Below are 27165 nucleotides of genomic sequence, written 5' to 3'. Positions count from 1 at the left end.
TTGCCCAACTTCCCTCAGGGCCTGTCTTTTTCATGTTGATATATAGGACTTCCTGGGATATTCCCTTTTAGTCTCTTGTCAATTTAGACATAGCAAATTGGGAAACAGTGTTTGCAGTCTGTTAACTTTGTCCATGGTGTTGGTTTCTGAAAAGAAATCCTTAATTTTTGATGTAATAAAATTCATTTATACACATAGGCACATGTGTATGTAAGTATTTGTACAGCTTTGACTTTGGAAATTTTGTTTAAGGATCTTGCCTGGCCCTAAGTCACACAGATAGTCACCTGCATTTTCTAATAGTCACTTCCGGTCCTACCTTACATTTTTGTTGAGTGCCAGCCGTGTGGCAGAGCCCATGGAAGGCAGTGGAGAAAGAGTGGTGGATGAGGAAGGCAAAGGTCCACACCGTCTTAGGGCAAAGAGTTGGACGTCTTTGGGCTTGATGTCCTGTACGCCGCGGGCTCTGGTCCACACAGCTTGGGACGCGTGAAGGAAGGCCGTCCTGGGATTGAGCCCCGCTTCAGGTTCCCAGCGCAGTGGGGAGTCTGCTTCTCCCTCTCTCTCTGTCCCTCCCCCCCCCCCCGCCCCGCTTGTGCTCTCTCTCTCAAAATAAAATCTTTAAAAAAAAGAAAAGAATAAACTGGGGGGCCGATGGGTGGGAGGCTCAGAGGAGCTGCAGGTCGGCATTCACTTTCCCCGTCACCCACTTGGGATCCCCAGAGGTCTCACTGGGTTACTTCCAAATCCTCCAGCCTTCCTGTTGCCTTTGGCCACTGTGATCCACAGAAGGGAGTTGGCCAAGCGAAGTAGTCTCTAAAGTCGGAGAGGCAGGCATTCTCCTGTGTCCTTGTGAAAGGCAGTTCCAGACTGTTTACATGTAGAGGATAAAGGAGGAACTGGTGCGACCTGTTTGAGCAGTCCCTCCCGGCCCCCCTGTAATTACAGTCCTGCTGCATTTTAGATAGAGCCCACTGTCTCTCCTCTGATTCCCGATTACGCGGATGTTTCTGCACAAGGATTGCTGCAACTCCAGCCCCAGACTCATCTTAGCGGACTATAAATCCAAGGTGTGTCTGAGGCTGGATTCTCAGTGCCTGGGGTGGAGGAAAACCAGAGGAATGACTGGAGCCAGACTCAGAGAAAGGGAGAGGTAGGGAGCCTTGAGGAGGGCAGGCTGCTAGGAGACCCTAGGCCCTGGGGTGGGGAATTGTGGGTGGAGAGAGGTTAGAGTGATTCGGATTCACGGGAGGACAGCAGAGCTTGGGGGTTGGGCCCACCCATTGGCCCCCCAGTTTATTCTTTTCTTTTTTCCACTCCCCGGGGAAGAGGGGGCGGGAGAGTGGCTTCTGGAGGACTCTAGAGAGGTGGTGGTTCGGCTTTTTCCCAAGCCCAGCCTGCGTAGACTACAGCCCCTGAGGTGCCTGGGCACTGACTGGATCCTGCTACCCCTATCCGGCTCCCACCTGCCACCTGGAGGACAGAGCCGTCCCTTTTCCCGCTTTCCCGCTCTCTGTCCCCACTGCTATGGCCCCAGCCTGAGGAGGCCACTCTCCCACCTTCCTCCAGGAGCTTCACCCTCCTGAACCCCACCAGTCCCCCGAACACGGAACCCTTCAGGATGATCATCTGACACCCCCCACCCCCAGCTGCACCCAACCCCCCTAAGTCGCTAGTCATTCCCTTGCATCCTGTGTCCCATGCTCCACGCCTCATGGACAGCACGCCTGAGTCCCCGTGCTGGTACATCTTTTCACCATTTTCCTGGAGACCGTTCTCTCTCTCCTCACCTTTGTTCTTGAAAATTCCTACTTGTTCTTGAAAATTCAGTTTGGATGTTGTCTCCAGTATACCTTCCCCACCTCTCACTCCTCCCTCTGGCCGGGTGGAAGTCCCCGAGGGAGAGGACAGTGTCCCCAGCCGCGCATCCAGGCATATGTGTGTTGAGGTCTGTCTTTAGTATCTTGGTATCTGAGGGAGTGAGCCTGAATTTCGAGGAAGTTAGGAACATAGATAGCTTCTGACCTCGTTTTTAAAACGGGCATTCTGTGAGTAAATCAATTGATAATAAGGTTTGGAAGAAATCTCGTTTATTTTTTAAATTTCTGCATAAAGTTCTTTGCCATTTGGCCACCTCAAAACAAACTAGTGTTTTAAAAAGCAGGAGAGAAAGTTTTAAATTACAAAACTGATAAAATAGAAATAGCGAACCATATAGACCCTCACTTTAACATATGATCAGTTTGTCATGTATTTGAAAATTAACTCACCTTGCATTTTATAAAAACCAGTCATCGTTATACCTCAATTTTAAAAATGTATTAAAAAAAAGAGAGAACACACTCCACCAAAGAAGACATATGGGTGGCAGACAGGATCAAGAAAAGACGCTCAGCATCACTAGACATTAGGAAAGTGCAAATTAAAATCACAGTGAGATAATTGCTACATACTAAAGTGGCAAAATATTGAACAAACCAACCTGACGCAGTTCCAAGTGCTAGTGAGAATGTGGAGCCTTTGGAACCGTCGCACTGCAGCGAGGAACGCAGAGTGTACAGCCACTTGGGGTGATGGTTCGGCGGTTTCTTATGAAGTTAGACATATACTTACTGTATAAGAATTCCCCTCCTAGGTATTCACCCAAGAGAAATGAAGACATGTGTCCACACAAAGACCTGTCAGTGAATGTTTATAGCTTTTTTAATAATTGCCCCAAGTTGAAAACAACCCCAATGTCCTTCAACAGGATGAAAAGGCAAACAAGTGATGGTGTACCCATGCAACAGAACACCTCTTAGCAATAAAAGGAGTAAACTACGGACATAGACAATACTATGGATCAGTCTCAAAAGCCAGACCACGTACTGTGTGATTCCATTTAACCGGACCGCTTGATAAAGGGTGTTGGGGAGGAAGAATCTCCTGTCCCCTTCAAGGTCCTTCTAGTTAGACTAAGAATCAAATTGACACGAGACAGATTAACAGTAGAAAATAAAATTTAGTATATATGGGGAATTCACACAAGCATGGCATATTCCAGAGACAGGCAAAATGAGTTATTATGTCATCCTGAGATAAGTGGGTAGGGGTCTAGTACTTCAAAGGGAAGGAATGTAATTGAGGGGAAAATGATAAACAAAAAGAGTAAATGTTTGGAAAACAAATGTTTGCTGGGCCACTCACAAACAATGGGACTCGGAGGACTTTGATCAGATAGGCCTTGCTGGGTCCCTCCCTGTCCACCAAGCCTAGTTCAGAGTATAATGTAGTTATCTGTGGCGGTAGCTCTCTTCCTGGAGCAGGTTGTCTATCTAAATTCTTTGTAGACAGCTTTGGGGGAGGTAAAGAGCTTTTCCTGAATCTGCTGGGGAATGATTGCTTTTCAACTCAAAATAATCTTCATGTCAAAGTGGCCTGTTTGGGGGCGGCCTGCCCCTTGGCCCCTACGAGGGACACAGATCAGATCAGTGTTGCCAGGGCTATGTGGGGCAGAGATTGACTGCAGGAGGGCACAGGGAACGTGGTGGGGAGTTGGAAGTTTCTGCACCTGGATATGGTGATGGTTATACATGCACACATTCATGCGAACTCAGCTAAGCATAGACCTGTGAAGGGTGAGTGTTACCGTATGTAGATTATATTTCAGTTTCAAGAAACAGTGGTCAGTAGTTCTGCTCTTAGGATGACCACCGGTGCCTTGCTCAGGGGAGCAGGAAGGCCACACTGCTCTGCAGTGGGCGGTTTGTGGAGATGAAACAGTGGTCCCTGATGTATGTCCCTGTGTGGGCACTGGAGGGATGGCCGGCCCGCACCCACATGGAGCCTTTTCACCCAGCAAAGACCAGTGGGGCAGATGTTGCTGCAGCGTCATGAGCACTCCCTTCTCCCCTTGCCTCAGCAGTGATCACAGTGCTAGCATTTAGACCTAAACTCATGCTTCTGGAGACATCCTGCCAGTATTCCTTGTTGCTTCTAGATTTTAAGAGTTTGTCCTTTAAATATGAACGGCAGCTAAGGTACACGCTAAAGGGTCGTACCGACAGGTGCCTTTTTAGGAGATACTCTTTTCTTTTCCCTAAATCTTTTTACAGGGTTTTGAAAAGCAGAGAAGAGCCAACATATTGTGATCTTGATTACCCGTGTGAATATTATTGGTGGGAGTGAGATGAAAGCCAGCTCTGCCTCATGGTTTCCTGCCGACTGTCAAGTCTCAATCAAGCTGTGATGAGCTTAGTTCTTCTTGGCACCAGCTCAGCAACAGAGTTGTGTTTTGTTGGTTACTTGTTTTCATCCTGCTGTAAATTTCAAAATGACAGCAAGGCCCTATTTTAAGGGAAGTGAGCATGCGGTGTCACTTCCAACTGGTTGTGAAATGCTTGCTTTTAGGGGCGCCTGCGTGGCTCAGTTGCTTAAGCCACTGACTGTGATTTCGGCTCAGGTCATGATCTCAGGGTGGCGAGATTGAGATTGAGGCCCATGTTGTCAGGTTCCACACTCAGCGGGGTGTCTGCTTGAGAGAGTCTCTCTCCCTCGCCCTCTGCCCCTCCCCCCACTTGTGCTCTCTATCGTGCTCAAAAATAAATAAATAAAAATCGAAAAAAAGAGAAAGAAATGCTTGCTTTTGCCTTGCTAAGAAAGGGGCTGCTGAAGGATAGAGATGAAAGGTCTGTGTGTTGGTGAGGAGTAGCAGCCTGGCCACACCCCAGGCCGGAACAACAGCTGACGTGGGCTCCCAGAGCTATTCAGCATGCCTGCTGGAGAAGGCTGCCCAGGCCACTTCACTCCCAGGGGTCCTTGCTGTTCCCAGAGGAGCAGGGTTCTCTCTGGCCTCAGGGACAGCCCTTTCTGAAGTGGCCAGAACCCCTTCTCCCCCATTGCCCATCTCCCTTTGGGGTCCCTGTGTTCTGTCCCTCTGTGAGGTCTTCCCTACCACCACCCCCTTCACCTGGTTAGCTCAGGATAGGAGAAACTAGGGTAGTTTGAACTGTTCATAAGTCGGAGTTAGCGAGCTGTGCCGCTGGTCCCGCAGCCTACCTGGGAGAGAGAGGACTGTCCCCTTTTCTGTAGAAGTAGGAACGAGTCCTCCCTGTTCTCCAGGAGCTTCCCAACTGAGCCCAAAGAGAGATGAAATAGAGTGATCAGCCAGGCAGAGACCTTTAGAAATGGTAAAACTGGTAATAAAAGTTGATTAAGATTTTTGAAGACGGGGGAAGAAAAGGTTGAAATAGAACAGATCATTTTGCTGCCACATTCCCTCCAGTGCTCCAGCGTCGGCCGCAGGCTCTCCTTTCAAATCAGCTGCTGAAAGAGTGAAACATACTAAACACTTTGATTCTCACTCCCAATTAGCCACTAATATTTTGTCAATTATTCTTTATATATTTGATAAATTAGTCTCTCTTTCACATGTGAGAGAAAGTAGTCAGAACTCACCATAACCCTCGTCAAAGCAGGTAAGAGTCTGAGCTTTGCTGTCAAGACGGTCCTACCTGGAGCCATTTGAAACCCTGCTGCTGCAGGACCCGGGGACTGACGTCATTCTCCAAGCCTTGCTCTTCTCCTCTTAAGAGGGGGACAGTTAGTCCTACTCGTTAGGGCAGGGCAGTATTTGGAGGTGTAAAACACCCACTGTGGTGCCTGGTACACACTGGGTGCTCAGTAAGTGGGAAATAGTATTTATTGCTCTAATCGGGAAGTAATAACCCAGCATGGGATGACATTTAAGCGGAAGGCACCTGAAACCTGTTTATACCAATGATGATCAAAAGGTCTTTCGCCAATTCTATAATATTAATTATAAGATCATTTTGGGGACGCCTAGATGGCTCAGTTCCTTCAGCTCAGGTCATGATCCCAGGGTCCTGGATCAAGTCCCACATTGGGCTCCTTGCTCGACGGGGATCTTCCCCCTCTGCCTGCAGCTCCCCTTGCTTGTGCCCTCTCTCTCTCACTCTCTGGTAAATAAATAAATAAAATCATTTTAATCTGAGTTACTGAATTCTTTTTCTTTCTTTTTTTCTTTTTCTTAAGTGTCTCTGGTCAGACCTCACTTGCTCTGGGTAGCTGTCCCTGACCCCTCAGTTTGCACGAGATGCCCTTCTGGGTACCCTCAGCCCTTCACTTCTCTCCGTCAGAGCCCTTCCTGTGCTGGTCTGTCTCCTTCCCTGACCCACGGGTCAGAGCGTGTACACTGGCCATGTGGTTATTGAAAAGCTCCACATTTTAATGTTGCTGCTAGTAATAAAAATGGGGAGCTTGTCACCTAACAACACAGGATGCCTTTCTAGTGGGAGAGGGGATGAACTCCCAGGAGCCCAGCTAGCACGGAGGCTCTTTGTGCAGCCGTGAGGGTCCGGCTGCCCCACCCCCAGGAGGGGCCCCCAGCCTCACGGTGTGGTCCTGTCTCCTAGGTTGGGAACTACAAGCGGACCGTGAAGCGGATAGACGATGGCCACCGTCTGTGCAGCGACCTCATGAACTGCCTGCACGAACGGGCGCGCATCGAGAAGGCGTACGCACAGCAGCTCACCGAGTGGGCACGGCGCTGGAGGCAGCTCGTGGAGAAGGGTAGGGGGCCGCCCGGGCGCTCCAGGCAGATCTCACAAGATCAGCGCAGGAGTGCGTGTTCAGTTCTGGGGGGCTGTGCTTCATAGTGGGGAGCAGCAGGGAGCCTTCTCCCAGCAGCCCGGGCTGTGTGGGCTTTCTTCCCTTTTCTGTGGCACGGGGCTTCCCTGCAGCCAGTGCCAGTCTCCCGCCGCAGCCCTTGTCGTCCATAGGACATGCTACGCTTGCCAGTCTAACTCAGGACAGCCCCTGCCGGGCCCAGATCTGAGTAAAGCGCCCACCACATCAGAGCCCTTGCGGCTCTACACTGTGGGCTCCAACGCGCAGAGTTGTTTATCCGTAAGCTTGGCTGTGTAGCACATCGGGTAAGACTAGATGGTGACATGTGGCAGGCTTTCGAATTTCGAATTTTAACAGGAATAACTAGAGGTGTTGCATGGTGCAGGTTTTGCCCCCCGCTCCCTCCCTAGCAAAACACTCAGAAGATTCGGGAGTTTAGCAACAGAACGCTGCTATGGGTATAGATTGTTCTCAGAGTGCACTTCCCAGCATAGAGGGGGAGCTGGGTGGGTTACAGGGTTTCCTGGGACAGAAGCCGGAGAGTGGGGCTTTCCAGGGTGTGCTGTGGGCCAGGCTCTTCTACCATGATGGCTGACCTCAGAGGATGGGGGTGCCAGGCCACTGGCTGAGGGGTCCTGGACGGGCAGGGCCCCAGGCAGCTACAGCTGGGTCTGGACCAGCTGCTCATCTTTCCCCTGTTGCTGAAACAAGTCATCTGTGGGGCTTAGCACGGTGCCTTGGTTCAGAGTAGGTGTCAGGGAGCGAGGTGGCCGTGCACGGGTGAGGAGTAGCCAGGGAAGGGGCAGCTCCTTCAGTAAACCGTAACTGTTGTTTTATTTCCACCTCTCAGGATCCAGCTGTCAGCGCTGTCCCTTGTGTTTATTCAGAACTTGAGGTTCACAAAGCACCCTTGCCCCCGCTTACCTTGTGGATCCTGCCACTGTGTTCAGACCAAGGCTGGAGAGGGAGCTGCTCATTTTGTAGACACGAGGGATTCGAAGTTCAGAAGGGCTCACCTTCCACGGTTATGCCCCTTCCAGCGCCTCTCTGTGTCATTACCCAGCTCAAACAGTGACTGTCCCTGCGGAGAGCCTCGAGGACAGGACCTGGATCTTCCCATTTTCATCCTCAGATTCTGTCATAGCCTCTTCCTCCCTTACCTGATGCCATGCCACCCCACACCCTCAACAAAATGACAGGCCAGATTACGAGCTTCCTTCCTGAGCAGTGTGCGAGGTGACCACCAATCTAGAGATTTCCATCTGGCCAGAGCAGTTTCCTGCCTCCAACTGTCCTTCCTCTCTGCAAGACAGGGCGCTTCCATTCTGCTGAGAGACAGTCCTCCGTTTGACAGGCAGCTCTTGAGTTCCTGCTCTGAGCCAGGGCTCCGTTCTCCTTGTGGGAGTGAATAAGAGAGGTGCTGAGGAGTCCCCTGCAGGGAAGGGAGAGGGCGGGCTGCAAGAGCACCCGAGCAGCCGGGGAGAGAGGTCAGCTCACTTCAGAGGGTCCTCCTCCTCCAGCCCGCCTTAAGCAAATTAAAACTTCCAAGATGCAGAAATTGGAAGTCTTTAAAAGCTTAGTGACTTTAAAAAAAGAAAATGTGTGTAATCCCCTAATTTCCCTAACAAAAGAATGGTTGAGTAGATCCAGCTTCAGTTCCTTATTCTTCATCCCGGACTGAAAAAGGAACAGCCACTAAGAGAAAACTGTCTGAAAGAACCGAAAGGAAACCTCCCAGCCCCCACAGCCAGGCTGCTGGCTTAGAATCCCATCCTCACAGCTGAGAGAGGTTAACGGACGAAATCCCCACACAGGGCCTGTCTGGGAGCCCTGGTGCCCAGTAACCACCAGCTTCTCTCCTGTGCCAGGGCCCCAGTATGGAACGTTGGAGAAGGCCTGGACGGCAGTCATGTCCGAGGCAGAGAAGGTGAGCGAGCTGCACCTGGAGGTGAAGGCCTCGCTGATGAATGAGGACTTCGAGAAGATCAAAAACTGGCAGAAGGAAGCCTTTCACAAGCAGATGATGGGAGGCTTCAAGGAGACCAAAGAAGCCGAGGACGGCTTTCGGAAAGCACAAAAGCCCTGGGCCAAGAAGCTGAAAGAGGTGCCTCCCTCCTGCAGGCTGCCCCTGCCCGGCCTGACCCCATGCTTCTTGGCTAGACCCCCTCTGACTGCTTTAGGCCCAGGATGCTAACAGCAGTAGAGACAAGGCCCCCTCTTTGGGTTAGCAGAAGGGATTAATTTAAAATTTTTATTTCTTTTGTATGTGTTTTTCTTTGAAATTTGCAAATAATACTGATACCGGTTTTTCTAAAAGTAGCCAAAGCCACTGAGTCTCCTTTGGCCTTGGCTAGCTGGAGGCTCTCCTACACGGACCCCATGCCCACAAGCAGACCGCCCCCCCCCCCCCCGCCCCCGCCACCGCAGCTTGGCCAGCCCCTTCCCTTAGGGGCCCACTTGCTGCTTCCTTCCGTCTCCACCGGCTGGCTTTTCTCAGGAGCTGCACCACCTTCCTCCTCCTCAGAGTCCTCCTCCTCAGAATCTCCCAGAACAGACCTCCGTCTTCGGGTAGTAATGACAGGCTTTCCTTCTTTTTTCCATGTCTTGGCTTTTGCCACGTTTCCTTTCTCTTCTTGTCCGTGGCCTCATTTATAATGACTACCCCCACCCCCTCTCGAGGCCATGGTTACAAAACTCATCTTTCCCCTCTAGAATGAACTCTGTGACTTTGGCTCAAGGAAGGAAGCCTCTGAAATAAAGATACAGCGGCGTGTGCGTGCACGTGTTCTCCCCGAGTTAGCCGTGGAGCCCGTGGCCTGTAGGTCTGCCTGCCAACGTTACCCCTCCTGGTAGCTCTGGAACTTAGGAATGTTCTTCGTATTCGCTGTTCCAGCTGCCTGGCGTGCTCTTCCCGCAGACAGCCACACCTCCCGTACATTCTTGCCCCACGTGATCTTGGCTGGCTCTCTCCAGCCGCTCCGGACGCGGTTCGGCCCACAGCGCCCCAGCACAGCGCCCCACCTCTCTTGCCTGCTTTCCTCTCCTCCTTGGCACTCATCACCCTCTTGTTCACTGTGCTCTTCAGCTGTCTTTTGTAGTTGCCTCCCTGGCTAGACGGAGAGCTCCCCGAAAGCCAGGGTCTTTGGTGCTGCACCCCTGGTGCCTAGAACAGCACCCGGCCCAGAGCAGGCCCTCCGTCCCTTTCTGCTGAATGAACTCCTCCCTCGTAACTAGTTGTAATTATACGGCATGCGCAGCTTTGTATCTGCTCTTCCCCTCTCCTCTGGGGGGTGAAAGCAGAGTCTGTGAAGCCGATTTTGAACTTGCAGACACGTGGCACTCAGGAGCTCGTTCTCCCCGTAGGTAGAAGCAGCAAAGAAGGCCTACCACGCGGCATGTAAAGAGGAGAAGTTGGCCACATCCCGAGAAACCAATAGCAAAGCGGACCCATCCCTCAACCCCGAGCAGCTTAAGAAGTTGCAAGACAAAGTAGAAAAATGCAAGCAAGACGTTCTGAAGGTAAATGGGGCACGTCTTTCTCCGTGTTGAATGCACGTGCCTCACCCGGTCACCTCTCTGGCCCACAGTGAGCCTTTGTTGCTGCTTGATGGGACGGGTGGAGAGATGGCCCACCAGTAAGACCTACTCCTGCGCTCAGGAGGGCCCCGCAGGGAGCACTCACCTTACCACAGCCCCCTGTGCCCTGCTCAGGACGGGGGCAGACCCGAGTGCCGGGCAAGCTCGGGGAAGGGGCTGGTGCGCGAGAGGCGGGAGGGAGCAGCTTGTGCAGGACAAGGAGGTGTGGATGCCAGCGTCCGGCAGCTGATACATGAGCCGGCACGGAGGGGCATGATGACCAAATCGCCAGTGGTCTTGCAAGGCCAGTGAAGTAAGGAGCTAGGACACTGCTAACGACGAGCCACTGAAAGAAGGTTCCAGAGCTCAGGGAGGGCAGAGGTTTAGTGGAGGGCCACAGCTGAGAACGATTGCTCTGGTGGTGAGTGGAGGGAGTCCCCAGAAGGGGTGGTGGAGTATCCAGGAGGCCCAGCACACCGTGGCCGTGGGGAGCGTGGAAGGGTGGGGGGAGCGGGCGGGTAGTTCCAGCAGTGGAGGCCCCCGAGAGGTGTGGGTGGAGGCTGCGGGCGCTCAGCCAGGAGGCCGTGACCAGGCCCTGTGTGCAGCAGGCCCAGTGCAGCACCCTGGCCGCCGTGGGGGAGGTGTCCTGCTGCCGTGGGTTAGAGAGATCGTATGGGAAGATGGTGTAAGCTGTTGGTCTCCACGGATGCAGGTGGTGGTTCTGCCTGGAAGGCCTGAGTCGCGGATGCAAACACTAGACAGATTCAGATAATTTAAAAGTTCCCAGTAGGTGAGAGCTGACGCGAGCAAGGCCCAGGCCACCACCTCTGCGGCATGGTGACGGGTGCGGGGCTCGGGCTGGGGCTGTCAGGAGCCCTCCTGCGGCAGTGCTGAGGAGACGCCACCTGCATTTGGTGAGAGAGAGGCAGCCGATTGAGAAAGGCTGCGTCCTGGGAACAGGTTGTGAGGCCAGGAAGGAAAGAGGAGCCCCGAGCTGCTCTGTTCACACCCACCGCCTTCTCAGGCTTGGATGGGCACCACTGAGCCCAGGGAATTAGGTGGTGGCGTCTCTGTTGTGTGATGCAGGAAACTAAGTTCAGAGAGGCTCAATCTTGTGCCACCTGGTGTGTGAGTGGGGGAGGGCCCATATCTCTCCCCACCCCTCACCACTCTGTCATCAGCATGGTGACGGAGGGCGGTTGTGGGGAATGTCTGCAGAAGAGTTCATCGCTCAGAGTGAGCACCAGAGTCCCTTGGGGAGCAGCCCCCCTCCCCGCACCTGGCTCTGGGACTGGGGCCGGGGCCAGGCGGGTAGGGTTTAGAGCAGCCGGCTGCCTCCACCGTGGGATCAGGTGAGGAGCCTGGGGCTACATGCCGAATGGGGAGGGCACCTGGGCTCAAGGAACAGAAGGCTGGGGGGCTGCCGAGGGTTGCCTTTGCCAGGTGTCCATGACAGTGCCTGGAGGAGAGACGAGGCATCTCTGGTCCTGGGTATGGGGGTAGGGGTGGGGGTGAGGGACATAGACACACATACCTTTCGTGTTTCACAGTCACTCAACAGAGTCCACCAAATTGATCCGGGGTCCGAGGTCAGACGTAAGGCACCTGTCAGGATGACTGGGCCGCTTTGTAGAGGTTTCCTTCCCTACTCTGCGGTCTAGCCAGTGACCTTGGGGCATGATAGTCCTTGTAGGCCAAGAGCTGGCCCGGACAGGAGGGCAACCCCATCTTCTACTCCCCTTTTTGAAGCAGTTTCTAAAAGCCAGCACTGACTGGCTACACACTCCCTTCTGTATTTCCTTCAGGCAGTGACTGCGTCTTGCAGTATCCATCAGAAAGGAACTTCTCATGTTCAGTGCTAAATGTCCAGTCCACAGGAGAGCGAAGGCTGTCTCTCATTTCACTCCATGGATGTTTACTAGGAACTTTCTATGTGCTCTGTGCTAGGAATTCCCCAGTAGTGATGATCCTGCTCTGCATCTGGCTTTGCTGGGGCAGGGCTGTTTGTGAGCACAGGCCAGGGACCTGGGAAGCATCTTGTTGCCACTGGGCACCTCAGGGGCTCTGGGGAGGTTGCTGTGTTGTTGAAGAATCCCAGAGAAGTGCTTGCTCTCCAGGCGCTGGGTGTTTAACCGCAGCTGCATGTCTTGATGCCTCTGAGCTCGTGATCTCACTCAGGGCCTCACACATAGACACAGGGCAGTTGATGATGACGATGAGGAGTAATCAGAGGAGTTGGTGGCACTCTGTTTCTGCTGGGAATGTCCAAATTCTGGAAAGGATAACCTTTTCCTGGGGTCACAGAGGACCCAAGGCCAGCCAGGAGGCTCAGAAGCAGAACAAGGAACAGCATATAAGGGGGGGCCGGGGAGGGGAGGCTCCAGGCAGTGGGTGGGGCCTGTTAGGGAAGTCTTTGAGAAGAGGGGTCTCTGGAGCATAAAGGGGAGTTTTCCAGGGCATGAGTCACAGCAGGGTGTCTGGGACGGAAGCAGCGTAGACAGTAGATTTGGAGTCCTGAGTGAGGGCAGAGCTGCTTCAGGGATGTGGCAGGGTCTGGGGTCCCGAGACATGGCCTTGATCCTGAAGGCGGGAGGCTCAGCCCTTCCTCAGAAGTCCACAGTGTCGTCAGAGACAGAAAAGCGAAGTTCCTGGGTGGCCAGCCCATCTGCCCATGATCCCCCCCATTTCTCAGGGTCTCCATAGCGGGAAGGCTTACAGTAAATATGGCCCCAGCCCTGCCGTCCCTCATTTTGCCCCAGGAGGCTCCTTTGGTCCTGCCCTATTTCCTTTCTGGTAAAACCCCTTCTCGAGGCCAGTCTCGGGCTGAACGGCTGTGTAGGGGGGAGTGGTGGGCTGGAGGACAGGAGGACAAGGACTTTTTTGAATGCCTACTTCGTGCAGCTTGATGCCCTTTGTCTGTCACCTCATTTAAATATCAGACTGCTGTGATGTAGACGTATGGCATGGTCGGCTCAGGTCCAGACCACCACAAGAAAGTGAGCCAAATGACTGTTTTTGGTTTCCCAGTGCTCATAAAAGCTATGTTTACGCAATAGTGTAATTTATTAAGTGTGCAAGAGCATTACATCTAAAAACAGTATACACACCTTAATTAAAACATACTTTATTGCTACAAAATGCTAACCATCATCTGAGATTTCAGCAAGTCATGGTCACTAATCACAGATCACTGTGACAAATGTAATAATAATGATGAAAACTTGAGATACTGAATTACCAAAATGTGACCAGAGACACGAAGCGAGCAAGTGCTGTTGGAGAAATGGCACTGGGAGACGTGCTCCCTGCAGGTTTGCCCCAGACCTTCAGTCCGTAAAACACACAATACTGTGGAGCGCCATGAAACGGGGTTTGCCTGTACCTCGTTTTCTGCAGAGGGAAGTGAGGCTGTCAGAAACTCAGGTGCCAGGACCCACCCCCCAGGTCTGTCTGGCGCTCAGACCCCGAGATCTTGCCCAGAGGTATCTGCTGAGTCACCACTGCTGTGGGCAAGGTCCAAGGCTCAAGGGGGACCCAGCACAGCCCTTCCTCGGGGAGAGGACACGGATGGATGCCATGGGCGCGAGTCAGCGGGGCAGTGGTGCTCGAGACCACGCACCTTGGGCTCCAGAGTGACTGCCCCTTCCCCAGTGTCTGCCTGTTTGGGCCTGGTACTAGCTGAGAGTCCTGGCACATGCCAGGAGTGTGGTTTGCAGTTCAGAAGTGGAGGGGCTGGGACTTGAATTTGAAAGTGGAGTCTGTCAGACTCCAGTGCTTGTGCTCTTTGTGCTTTGGAATCTGTGGAGGCCTGAGAAGCTTTCCCCAAGGATGACCTCAGTGGTGGAGGTGGCATCGAGATGAGCCTGGGGGGCCTGGCCATGTGGGGTGGGAAGGGCGTCTTTCTGAGTATTTTCCCAGCCCAGATTGGGTGGAAGCACCCTTCGGGAATAGAGGTAGAGCATGAGTCTTCTGGGCTGGAACCCGAGGAAGTAGATCCTTGGATGCCGGTCACAGCTCCTCACCCTGCTCATAAACTCACTCAAAGTGTCTGCTTTAATATTGTCAGCTGATAAGTGGGTCTAGATGCTGATGAATTCAGAAGTGGCAGAAAGGGACAAAGGCAGGTGAGGAACAGGGTGGTGTAGAGCCTGGCTCGCTTTCTCTCCGTCAGAGGGAACCAGGGTGAATGGAAATGAACCTTCATCCTATTGTGCCCGGATTCTCTTGTAGACCAGAGAGAAGTACGAGAAGTCCCTGAAGGAGCTGGACCAGGGCACGCCGCAGTACATGGAGAACATGGAGCAGGTGTTTGAGCAGTGCCAGCACTTTGAGGAAAAGCGTCTGCGCTTCTTCCGGGAAGTTCTGCTGGAGGTTCAGAAGCACCTAGACCTGTCAAACGTGGCCAGGTGAGTTTCCATTTAGAGAAAGAGCACATCACCATGAAGTCAGTGGAAAGTTGCTTCTGAATAAAGCTCGATCATTGCTCTCCAGACTTGGGATGGCAGTGTTCGTCAGAAGATCTTCTCTCTGGGGGCTCCGGCTTGGCTCAGTCGGTTAAGCATCTGACTCGTGGTTTCAGCTCAGGTCACGATCTCAGGGTCATGAGATCAAGCGCTGTGTTGGGCTCCGTGCTCAGTGGGGAGTCCGCTTGGGATTCTCTCTCTCTCCCTCTGCCCCCCACCACTCTCCCCCTCAAAGAAATAAATAAATCTTTAAAAAAAAGGGGGGGGGGCGCCTGGTTGGCTCAGTCGTTAAGCATCTGCCTTTGGCTCAGGTCATGATCCCAGGGTCCTGGGATCGAGTCCCGCATTGGGCTCCCTGCTCGGCGGGAAGCCTGCTTCTCCCTCTCCCACTCCCCCTGCTTGTGTTCCTGCTCTCGCTGTGTCTCTCTCTGTCAAATAAATAAATAAAATCTTTAAAAAAAAAAAAAAAGTTAAGTCCCTGGTTAAGTCCTCCTGCCCAGCGAGGGACCTTGTGCTGAGCCTGTCTGCAGCTGCGTGGTCGGCCTGTGCCAGGCACCCCACCGCCTGGGACGGCTGATTGCTGGCCTGAGCTGGGCAGCCTCGGGCCACGCAGTAAGGTGGCCCATGCGCTGCTGGCTCTGTGTACAACAGTCTAGGTCCAGGTAGGAAGGGAGGGCCACAGTTGGTGTATTTGAAATGAAGCCAGGAACATCTTTCTATGTTTCCTGGGCTGGTGTGCCCTGTCCTCAAGACTGTCTTACTTCGAAGCCCCTCCAGAGGCCCCTCCTCTTAGAGCAGCTACCTGCTCAGCCCTTGACTACTCAGGGGTCCCTTGGACAGCACAGGCCCTCGGACTCAGCTCTGGATCATGACATGGAGGCTGTGGTATTTCTCCTGCATTTGCCTTGTCTGTGGTCCTGTGGTGCCTTCACAGGGGCAGAGGTCTGGGCTAACCATGGATGTGGACTTCAGTCATCCGTATCTCAGAGCCACGTAGAAATGACTCACAAGCTAAGGCTTCTCGTTCGTAGGAAATTACATTCTCTTTGTCTCCTGCACAGTACAGCGGGAAGGAACAATTACTGTACAGCCACTCTGCCAGGATTTAATTAATGCTTATGACAGTCTATAAAGTGGGTGGCATTGTTCCCTGTCTTACGGGGAAACTGAGGCCGGTTGTAGTGGATTGACTTGCCTGGGGCTACACGGCTGGCTGGGGTGGGGTGTACATGCCCGACCTCGGCTGGCATGCCCGGCCTGAGCCCTCGAAGCCAGCCTGGGGAGTAGACGGCCGAGTAGTGTCCGAGGGCTGCCAGAACAAAGTACCAGAACCCAGTGGCTTATGACAGCAGAAGTTTATTCTCTCTCTCAGTTTGGAGGTGGGAAGTGTGAAATCAAGGCGTTGGCAGGACCGTGTTCCCTCTGAGGCTCTCAGGGAGGATCGTTGCAGCTGTCTGTCTGCTGTCAGTCCTTGGCTTGTAGACACATCGCCCCCGTCACACGGCCATCTTCTCTCTCTGTCTTCACCTGCCCTTCCCTCCGTGTGAATAGTGCCCATCCCTACCTCCCAGGACAGTCATGCATCTCCTCTGTCTGATTTAGCTACAAGAACATTTACCGTGACCTGGAGCAGAGCATCAAAGCTGCTGATGCGGTGGAGGACCTGAGGTGGTTCAGAGCCAACCACGGGCCAGGCATGTCCATGAACTGGCCACAGTTTGAGGTAAGAGGAGGCTGTGCCCGTGACCCCCTGGGCCCACAGGATTGAGACACATGCAATCTTTTTCCTTCCAACCCAGTGTTGGCCTTTGCCCTGCTTATGAGGCAGCCTTTAAGCATGGCTACTCTGGGATCCAGGTCAATGTTGAAAGTCCTGAGGGCACTCCTGAAGGGCCTTCTGAATCTCAGTGAAGGTGCGATTATGTTCTTTCTCATTAAGAACTTGGATGGTCGCTTGTTGACCATCGGCGTTGTCTTCTCAGGGTGAGTCCCGGGAGCCGCCGGTTCCCTGCCGCAGCCTGCAGGATGGCTGCGAAGTGGGCTGTCACAGGGCACACCAGGCCTGGCGGCCTCGGGTCCGGGGGGGGCGGCGGGGGCGGGTTATGTGTAGCTCTTCTTACCCTTCGCATGAGGGACTTTTCCTTGTTTCAGGCAGTACATTCAGCTAATTTTGGTTCAGAATTAACTTTTCTCTTTTCCTGATTTCATGGGTCCAAGCTTCCAGTATCTTTACATGCAAAATATGAGGGCCTGGGGATCTCGGGTCTCTTCCAGCCCCCTCTGCCCCTCCCACCCCCACCAGGCCCTGCCACCCGCTTCTCTGAGGGCAGGGGTCTCCCCACCTTGTGGTAAAGCAGGGGCCAGGAAAGGCTCGGCAGCTGCCTTCCAGGGAGGGTGCCTTGTGTGGGGGCCGAGGGGCTTCCCGTGCCTCGGTGGCCACCAGGGCACTGGCTGCCCTCACGTCTGGTCTCACCACTTGGCAGCTGTGGGACACTGAGCAGGTCGTTTCCGTGTATAAAATGGGGGTGACAACAGCACCCATGTCCTCCAGCAGCTGGGGGTCCATGCTGGCCGTTGGCCCCATCTTAGTCCACAGTTGTGTCTGTCCTCACATGTGCGCCTCTGTCTTCTGGAGCTTCTTCTCAAGAAAGCTGCTCCGATGGCAGTGTAGGTCCCTGCAGCTGAGCACGCCCCCTGCTCCGTCTTTAGGATATCTGCTCCCAACAGGACTGTGCCCCTTCCACGGGGGCACTGGGACAGAGTAGTGGAAGTGTCCCAGAGGGGAGAGCACAGAGCCCCCCCCCCGCCCCCGGCAGTGGTGCCCGGGAGGAAGCGAGTTGGTGTGTCCTGCGCACAGAGCAGGATTTCACCTGGCATGTGGTGTGTGCTGCTCCGGAGGGCCTCGGGAAGCCACCGGCGAAACGCGCCCCCCCCCCCCTGCCCCCGGGCCCTTAGGGTTGTCCACCAATACCCAGAGAATGGAATAGTCTGGGAAGGAAGACCTGACAGGCTGTCTGACGGCCAGAGCCCACCATGGCCCTTCTCTTGTGGATCCTGCAGGCTGGAAAGCAGCGCCCACATGTGGCTCGTGCTTAGGGTTCTTAGAGGATCATGCTTGACTTTCTCTAATAAAATTATTTGTTTTTATTTTACATGCTGCAGGATGAAGTAAGTTCCTATTTTCTGGCTAATGTATAATCCCAAACCTCCTGCAGTGTGTGTCCGGCCCGCATGGGTGTGTGGGTGTGGAGGGTCCACAGCGTGGTTCTCACACCGCGGGCCAGCGAAAGAACTGGGGCAGCCGTGCTCTCTGCTGTTCCTTGTCCACACTAACAGCCAGCCCCTCCTTCCCAGGCTGGCCAGGGCTAGATCACATGGGCCCTGGGGTGCTGCCCAGTCAGGACAAGTTTATATTCACACAGTCTCTCTGAGTCAACTTATGTCAGTTGAGAAAATAATTAATAAACAAATAGGTGACCAGGGTCTGGAGTCAGGGGCCCAGGTCTGCCACCAACTCTGGGCAAGTCACCTTTTCTTTCTGGGCCTCAGTTTTCTTGTCTCACAAGTTGGCAGGTTATTCTTGATGTTTCTAAGATGGCTTTAACCCAGGCCAAGCTGTGGACTCAGTCACACCAAGGGTTAATTCAGTTAAGGTTGTTTGGTGAAGGGTGGGGTCGGGAGGGAGAATTCATTAACCATGTGCATGCACACACCTTTCTGGGAGATGATATCATAGCCCCTTCTTTCCTTAACCCACTTCCACTGTTTCTCAGTGCAGTCGATAAAAGCTGTTAACGTGCTGGGAAACTGGCAAACCTTTGGGGAGGTCAGCGCTTTACTTTGCTCTGTTAGTCCCGCAGCCTGTGCTGCCAGTGAGGGCCCTGATCCCTGGAGACCCGCGTGGTGGGCTAGCTTCCCTGCCCCCCCAGTCATGTGACACCCGGCCCCTGTCGTGTGTGCACCCCATGGTGCGGTCCCCATGGCGGAGGCTTGCTCAGGCCCTGCGGCCAGCTCTCCTGCCCCGCTGGGAGCCAGAAACAGTTTAGGGAAAGCTGGGAACTGGCTCCTGTCTACTTTGGAAGGCTCAGGGACAGCTGGTGAGGCCTCTGGCGACCCCTGCTGGCCGGAGGGGGCTGGAGGCTTAGTGCCCTGGGGGCCGGGGCAGGATGGGGCAGTTCCTGGACGTCTGAGTGCTGGCTGCTCAGACTCTCCTTCTGGAGACTGGGCCTCCACAGGCTGGAGTCCCCGCCTGTGGCAGTGAGGAGGGGGTAGCAGGAGGGTGCCAGGAACCTGAGGTCGGCTGGGGAACAAGGCAGACTGAGGCCGTGGGGCTACATGTCACGAAGTGTGCAGGGCAGGCCACTGGCCAGCTGGCCGGTGTGTTAGACTGATGTGGCCTCAAACAAACGAACTTCCTGTTTCTCTCCCTCGGTGCCTGCTGCCCAGGAATGGTCTGCAGACCTGAATCGAACCCTCAGCCGGAGAGAGAAGAAGAAGGCTGCTGATGGCGTCACCCTGACAGGCATCAACCAGACAGGTGACCAGGCTCTGCAGAACAAGCCCAGCAGGTGGGTGCCGGGGCAGCTTCCGTCCCCTGGGATAGGTCCCCCGGGTCCTCTGTGTGGGCTGGACGCTCCTAGCCCGGATACCTGGGAGACTCCCCAGTGAGGCCTTGCAGGGAACCGCACGGGTGTCGTTCCAGATGATGCTCCTTGGGCGTCCAAATTCCGCTGGGCAGTGGCCTCTCTGGGGAGGATCACTTAATGCTAGAGCTGTGGAAAGATCCAGAGAAGGGAGGCTTTGCCACAAACATGCTTGGGGCCCCAAGTGAGGGCAAGAGGTGATGTCAGGTCCTGGTCATTGTGTGTCCCCAGTAGTACACGCTGGCAGGCGGAGGTCACTGTCAGTGCCATCCTTTGGGCAGGTTCAGGTATCCCGGCCAGGTTTGTACTTCCCTGTCCTGTATGCAGGTGCCTGATTTGGGAGGGGGGGGGCAGTGCAGGAGATCAAAGTGTCCCCCCTTTCAAGTCACCTCTTTGATGAGAGTGTTGGTTATTTTACTTCTGACTTAATTGTTTGCTGAAACCAAGTTTGGGTAGAAAAAGTGGCACTGAGGTCATTAGACCCTCCTGGAAAGTGTGTGCTAGACGAGGCCTGCCCCCAGGCCTCCGAATCCCAGCAGATAGGTGTTACTCTCCTCTGCAGAACTGAGGCTGCCAGCTGATCCCCCTGGAAGCACTCCCGCCCCGCAGGCTCTGGGCCCAGAGGCTTCCATGCCACAAGTAATAATACAGTTCATGGTTGCCGTTTCCTAGGAGGGTCAGCGCAGGTTCTGGAGGCCTCTCTGGAGCCCCGGGCCCTGGAGCCCCTACCTGGGCTCCCAGGCCAGGCATGGCCAGTGGTCGTTCAGCTGCCGTGTCTCCGTCTGGGCAGGTGGGCTTGGTGAAGTGACCAGCGCAGTAAGCACTGTCCCAGGGATGAGGCTAGTACCTGTGTGAGTGGGGCAGGCCTGGGGGGTGGGCACGAGACACCACTGCAGGGGTCGGGGAGGAGGGTCTAGGAGAGTCTAGGCAGGCCAGGGCTGCTGCACAAATTCGGCTTCCTAGCACCAGAAAGAGAAAGGTGCCAGGGAGGGAGGAGGGCCTAGTGGTCTCAGACATGCGGCTCAGGCGTAGGCAGCGGGCAGCCTTGGGTCCCGTGCCCCTCACCTGAAGCCATGAGGCAGTTGCTGGCCACTTGGGGTCCGTGGTAGCATTTGAGGCATTTTCTCTCCTGTCCCCGCTCCTCCCACCCCCAGCTCTGTCTGAGCCGTCCATGCAGCGCTCTGAGTGTCAGCAGCTTGCAGCCTGACTCGGAGGCCCGGAGGTGGTGTGCGCTCCGCAAGCCCTGCCCTGCAACTGAATCCATGGTGTGGTGCCACGGCTCGTAGGGGCCCGTCTTTCTTCTTTACCATCTTGTTCCGCACCTGGCACCTATGGTCACTGCGTCCTGGCTGTCAGTCCGCAGCCTGGGCCCGAGTCAGAGTTGTGCCCAGTCCGTCCCCTCTGGGCCTGGCACACAGTAGGCAGCTGACACGGTTATGCGGATGGATGTTCTCTTTCTGGAGCACGAAAGGGGTCCTAATGTCTTACAAAGGGCTGTTCGGCGGGCCTTGGTGCTGATTTTGGAAGCTCTGGCCCCAGAAGAAGCAGGGAAGAGGCCGCTGGAACCTTTGTAGTCAGCAGGAGGGGACTGCTGTGCTGTGGGGTCTGGGGAGCTCCAGGAGCCTCCCTCCTGCTTTCAGCAGCGGCTCCGAGCCTCCCAGCCTCTGAGCCCCACAGGCCTGCTGCCAGCTCACGGCGTCAGGAGTAGGGGCCAGGTGGGGAGGACGGTGGGGAGGAGCGGCAAGCCCAGACATCACTTGTGCTCCAGCAGCCTCCTGTCCGCAGCCCGGGTCTCCAGTTCAGGGTAGACTGTATCCAGAGGCAAGGAGGGGGAAGTGGACATGTTCTCTCCTAGACGTTTTAAGTGTGTTTAACCACCAAAATATCACTGTTTTTGCTAAACCGTTCTTTCTGCTCAAACAACATATCTTCCTCTCTGGCAAGGAGCCGATCTGTCCCTTCAGACCCTGGCCCTGTGATCCTGCAGCTGGGAGCACCCAGGACCAGGGTGGGGTGCCGAGCTGGGGTCCCCTGAAAGCTCTCTCTCTCCCGGTAGTGACCTTAGTGTCCCGAGCAACCCCGCACGGTCAGCGCAGTCACTGTCCAGCTACAACCCCTTCGAGGATGAGGACGACACGGGGAGCACCGTCAGTGAGAAGGAGGACATTAAGGCCAAAAAGTTGGTGAACAAACGTTTCCCTCTGGTTGCCACCTCGCTCGCTCTCTCTCTCTCCTCTCTCTCTGTCCAGGCTCTCGCCCCCTTGGCACTCAAAGCAATGCATGAGGCCTGCAGGAGGTGGCCCAGCTGCCAGCTGGTGGACAGTCTCTGGCTTCTCGATTTCTCAGTGGGGGGGGAGGGGGCACCCATTAACAATCTCTGGTTGCTTTTTCTCTGTCCTCCGTTAACCCTCGCCGAGGCCCTGGCACACCACCGCAGGAAGACGGGCATGCTGGGTGGCCCTGCGGGGAGGCTGACTGCGCTGTGATGCTGAGGGGCAGTGCTCCTGCGGAAGGGGGCCCCCGCCCAGCCCCAGGGCTGCCGGCTCCAGGCAGGGCCTCGTGCCTCTGCCAGCCCCGTGCTCAGGGCCCTCCGGGGCCACCCTTTCTTGCAGCGTGAGCAGCTACGAGAAGACCCAGAGCTACCCCACTGACTGGTCAGATGATGAATCGAACAACCCGTTCTCCTCCACGGATGCCAACGGGGACTCAAACCCATTTGACGAGGATGCCACCTCGGGGACAGAAGTGCGGGTCCGGGCCCTTTACGACTATGAAGGGCAGGAGCATGATGAGCTGAGCTTCAAGGCGGGTAGGTGGGCTCCCTGGCTGGCATCTGGGGTGAATGCTTCCAACCTGCTGGGGGGAAGGTTTGGGGTTTTTTTCTTTTTTAAGTCTGGAAAATTCCTGCTAGTTCCATTTATGGGTTCTTCCCCCACATTTCAAAAGCAACAGATGCTCCGTGCCAAACCTTAGAAGGTGCCCTGGTGCTTTTGCCCAAGGTGCCACCCCTAGCAGGACTGAGGGCTGGGCACAGCAGGGTGCTGGGGCAGGAGATGCTGGTCACCGGCACCAGCCAGGTTTCCCAGGTGCTCCCTGGAAGCAGCCAGCCTTGCGGGTCCCCAAGGGAAGGCTTTCTCCAGAGACCCCCAGCTGGCAGAGGGGCCCTTGGTGAGTCACCTGGGCCGCTGGAGCCTCGTGTTAGGGCCGTGCCTTTTGAACTTCCTCCCTGTAGGCACGTTGTGTACATTCTACCACCAGCACACCTTTGTTGCCAGTACCCAGAACTTCTGTTTTACAGAACACTCTGGACCCAGATTATGGGAACTCTGTGCACACAGATTTTCTAGCCTTTGTCTTTTTTTTTTTCTTTTTTCTTTTTTTAAACGCTGGTTCCAATTTGCCAAAATGACTTTCAAACCTCAGTTTGAAAACACTCTCAGAGCCTGTCAGAGGAAGCTCAAGTGGCCTGGTGCCAAAGTGGGCCCACAGAGAGCCAAGTTCTTTCCTTCTGCCTTGGCCCCTCCTCGAAGTCACCCCAGATCCACTATCCACCCCTCAAACCAGGAGGCCGGGCCAGAACTCAACCAGCGCAGGCTGAAAGTGTGCTCCTCCACTCAGGCCGCACCTCTGGGCAGCTCCCCGCGTCCGTCTGGCTGTGGGGCAGAGGGCCGTGTCCGTGCTCGTCGGCCCCCTTGCCCCTGTGCTCAGCGGGCCGGGCAGATGGCCCCAGACACTCAAGCCCAGGCTTGGTCACCAGGCGTCCCTGGCCGGTTGTAGAAAGTTCTTATGCATTTCTTATGCACCTGCACACATCTTTGTCCAGTTTTCTGACCTCTCGGGGTCATTTGCCCCCTTCTTTGTCTGTTGATTTAGTCATTATAATTTCTAATTCCTTTGCTGTCTCATCTGTTGGATTTGTCAGCAATTTTATGGACATAAATGATTCCTTCTGCTCTGAGTGAATTTTTTTTTTAAAGATTTTATTTATTTATTTGACAGAGAGAGAGCACAAGTAGGCAAAGTGGTAGGCAGAGGGAGAGGGAGAAGCAGGCTCCCCGCTGAGCAGGGAGCCCGATGCGGGGCTCGATCCCAGGACCCCGGGATCACGACCTGAGCCGAAGACAGATGCTTAGACTGAGCCACCCAGGCGCCCCTGCTCTGAGTGAATTATTAAAAGCAGTCTGACTGAAACCAATGTTTTAAATCACTGGTTCACGTTTTTACAGCTAGAAAGCTTCTCTGTTCACTAGGTCTGTTTTGTCCATTATCTTTACTGCGCTCTTCGCCCCGGCCAGCGCTGCTTTCTTCTCTCCGTAGCTCTGGTGCCCCCCACTCCTCTGGGTCTCGGGCACCTGTGGAGCCTTTCCCTGGGGCCCTTTCCAGCCCGTGTGAGCATCACAGAGCTGGTCTAGCCGTGCACCTGCGAGCCTGGCTGTGTGCAAGGGCGCGAAGAGAGAAACGCCAGTTGTCCAGGGGCCCACAGGGGGCAGGAAGGACAGGAGAAGTTGGAGCTTCCCCCCCACCTTTTTTTTTTAAGATTTTATTTATTTGATAGAGAGCGCACAAGCAGGGCAAGCAGCAGAGGGAGAAGCAGGCCCCTCTGAGCAAGGAGGCTGACGTGGGGCTCAACCCCAGGACCCTGAGATCATGACCTGAGTCGAAGGCAGATGCCTAACTGACTGAGCCACCCAGGCGCCCCTGAGCTTTACCCCTCTTGGCGCTCACTTCCGCCCCCCGTGTTCACTGCTGACGTTGCTGAGTTAGATTTGCATGGGGCTGGTGCTGCGGGAGTGGCCCAATGGCAGGAGGAGAAGCCATCCCTCACATGGGAGTGACCGCAGCTCTCCTAACCGGTGGCTCACTGCCTGCTGGGCACCACCCGGCTCCTTCCCTGCTCCAACACTGAGTCCTCCCAGCACCCGGTCGGCGGCGGAGGAAACCAGGCCCCGGGGCAGGGCGCCTTGCCCACGAGCCCCAGCCCTGCGAACCGGTCCCACAGGCACCTTCGTCACTGTCGCTGCTGCACGAAGCGGAGGCAGGGAAATGCCGAAGCAGGGCATAATTGCCTGGGGAAGAAAGTGCAGCTAAGCCTGCAAAGGGAACCCGAGAAGTACAAAGCTTCAAGCTGAACAAAAGGCAAAAGCTGTCCTGGGGCTAAGTCTTCCACCCCTTCCCTGCTCCCGAGAGGGCCTGAGCTACGGGGTTCCCACAGTGCCCCTGCAGACGGTCCCGGGCCAGAGCCCCAGAGCGCTGGACTGCTCTGTCCGCTCCGAGTGGGAGATGCCCGACCCGGACCTTCCAACACCACGGCCCTGACCACACCTTTGGTCTCCGTCCCCTGTCTGTCTCCTTGAAGGACCAGGGCTCCATCTGTCCCTCCTCATCAGGGTTCCTCCTCCACTACCTGGGCCCGGCCTGAAGTCGGGGTTCCTTCATGTCTGAACAGATGAGATGAGTCAAACCACAGTAACACACAGAGCCATGGGGAGATTCCAGAACTCTGCCGATGGCTTCCGTCTCACTGTGTTGAGAGGGGCTGATTTCTTTAAGTCAGAGGATAAATGCCCTGAGCTGGGGTCCCTACCCCTCCCACAGCCTACTCTGGACACAGATTAAATGAACACACCCGGTCAGCAATTTTATGGACATAAATGCAGGACTGAGGGCTGGGCACAGCAGAGCAATAAGTGCTGGAGGAGAGAGATCTAAGATCAAGAGGGAAGGAGGGGGACAGCAGGAGAGGGCGGTGACGGGGGAGGCATGGGCCCTCTGAAAGCTTTCCTCTGACCTGGCCTGGAACAGTCGGGAAGCACAGGGCCTGTGGCATTGAATTCTGCAGTCTCTGTGGGAGCTGCTTGCTTTCGGGTCCTTGCGCGAACGAGATGGCGGTCTTGAGACCTCTTGGGGGCCCCTACGGCTGGCTAAAAGAGCAGCTAAAATGCAACTTAGAGAAATAACCACGTCTGGCCCAAGAGAATGCCTGCTCCCCCCACCCAACTTAGAGGCCCTCTGTGGGCCAGGGGTGGGGGCTGAGCCGCCAGGGCACTCTGACCGGGTGGTGGGTGGTCTGTGTGTCACCCGCCTGCTCACCAGGACTGCTTGCTTCTTGTCTTGAAGGGGACGAGCTGACCAAGATAGAGGACGAGGATGAACAGGGCTGGTGCAAGGGACGCTTGGACAACGGGCAGGTCGGCCTGTACCCAGCCAATTACGTCGAGGCAATCCAGTGACGGGCCAGCCGGCTGGCTGGCGGCGAGTGGAGGCGGGGGTCCCGGGAGCTCCGTTGGCCGTCGGCCCTGGACAGTGGCAGCCCGGCGGCAGTCGGCTGTGTGAGCGTCCGCTCCTTTTCCTGCAAGACGTGCTGGCTCCATTGCTCTTGGCTTCCTGGTGTCTCTCAGAGGCAGATGAGCTGGTCGTTTCATCTGGGACTCAGCACCTTTCCGCGCGCCGTGCAGACGGAGAGGTCTGAGCGCCGGAAGACAGTACAACAGGACTCGCCCCGTACCCCCATCCTGCTCGCTCTGCGTGTCGGCTTATCATGGATCTGTCTGTTCTTGACCTTGTCTTTCCTCCTCTCCTCTGAAGCAATGGTGGGTTCCATTGATTCTTGTTCCGCTGATTACTTCCTCTGACGCGTCCCATCACCCGCAACTTAAATGAACAAACTTACATGCTATTTTCTGAGTGAAGACGTTGAGGTTTTTAATTTAAAGGCTGTGTACAGTTATACTTTTTTATATACCTGTTCTTCCATTCATTTATACTTAAATTATGGCACAGATTGATACACACCGGTCTTGAGGAAATCTCTCTCTCCGCGCTGGGCCTGGGGCAAGCCTCGAGAGCCGCAGTTCCCTGAGACACGCGGTGCTTGAGGCCCGAGAGGGTGGTGGAAAGGTGGGAACGCGTCCGGCTGGGTTTCTGGTGTGAATGCCCTGTGCATTTGGGGCATCCGCCATGAGTTCCGGAAATAACCTTACGTAGTACTCCAGGTGTCCCCGTATTTAAAAACTATTTTCATTCTATTTGTGTTTAAAACTTTATTCTTGCAAATTAACAATTTTATCAGTGATTTGAAAGGTTACAAAGTAAGAAGACTAACTTCTCAAGCACACGCGTCTGTAGATTAAGATGCTTTCCATTAGACTGTCATGTCTTGGTGTATATCTGTGTATATTATTTGATAGTCAGAGAATCTAAAGAGTTTGTCTACTGTCTCAGTGAGATTTAACGGCTTTTGACAGTGGGTTTAATTTGTAAACTGCTTGAAGACTGTGACATTCGGGCACAGGCCTGGCTGGTCGGCTGGGCCTCCTCTGGGCTCCAGGCACGGACCTGGGCCTCTCTGGAGCGGGGACAGCTGTGGGTCCACCTTCCCACCAGCCTTAGTCCTTTCCGTAGCAGAACACTGTAAAACCTCCCGTGTCTTTCCAGCAGCTGCAGATTCCAGCCCTCCCGGTCCCTCGCGAGCACACGAAAGCTGGGTCTCACCCCAGAGCACCGGGGTCTCTGAGCGGCCTTAGTCATCGGGAGCAGATGTGCTGGGGCAGGAACTACACTGTAATCACAGGGCGGGGGAGGGAGGAAAGGCGGGAAAACCTTTATTTTGTGTAACTCAGACACCAGTGGAATGGCCGCCGCCATCACAAGCTATGCATTTTCTCCATGTTTCCAGTGAGCTTGATGTCTTGCTTGGAAAGTGGATGTGCGTCTGCGTTCGTCATGAAAACTTACCAGCAGAAATCCTCATTCCTTTGCTACAGATTGACCAAAAATTGTCAAGTCTTGTCAGTTAGGAGTTTCTTTAAATGTATAGTATTTTAGAAAAAAAAATCAATAAACAGTTGATCTCATGA

At 54.7% G+C, this 27165-nt stretch overlaps 1 protein-coding gene across 7 annotated transcripts in view; it reads left to right on the top strand.

The window, feature by feature from the left end:
* PACSIN2 (protein kinase C and casein kinase substrate in neurons 2) overlaps window positions 1–27165 on the top strand; it is a 132078-nt gene extending 104913 nt beyond the window's left edge. For 5 of the 7 annotated variants that reach the window (XM_078076709.1, XM_078076707.1, XM_078076708.1 and 2 more), the window contains 9 exons: window positions 6414–6570; window positions 8496–8731; window positions 9991–10146; window positions 14434–14609; window positions 16269–16408; window positions 19126–19234; window positions 21366–21488; window positions 21922–22118; window positions 25427–27165. In XM_078076709.1, the coding sequence (XP_077932835.1) occupies window positions 6414–6570; window positions 8496–8731; window positions 9991–10146; window positions 14434–14609; window positions 16269–16408; window positions 19126–19234; window positions 21366–21488; window positions 21922–22118; window positions 25427–25539 (1407 nt within the window). In that variant the 3' untranslated portion in view covers window positions 25540–27165. Of the gene's footprint in view, window positions 1–6413; window positions 6571–8495; window positions 8732–9990; window positions 10147–14433; window positions 14610–16268; window positions 16409–19112; window positions 19235–21365; window positions 21489–21921; window positions 22119–25426 lie in introns of all 7 variants that reach the window. The other 2 variants (XM_036088351.2, XM_036088361.2) reach the window with 2 other exon arrangements.

The sequence above is a fragment of the Halichoerus grypus genome, chromosome 6 (genome assembly GCF_964656455.1).
Source record: "Halichoerus grypus chromosome 6, mHalGry1.hap1.1, whole genome shotgun sequence".
Taxonomy (NCBI): domain Eukaryota; kingdom Metazoa; phylum Chordata; class Mammalia; order Carnivora; family Phocidae; genus Halichoerus; species Halichoerus grypus.
Note: the sequence above shows the minus strand (reverse complement) of the source record. Positions and strands in the feature narration are given on the sequence as shown.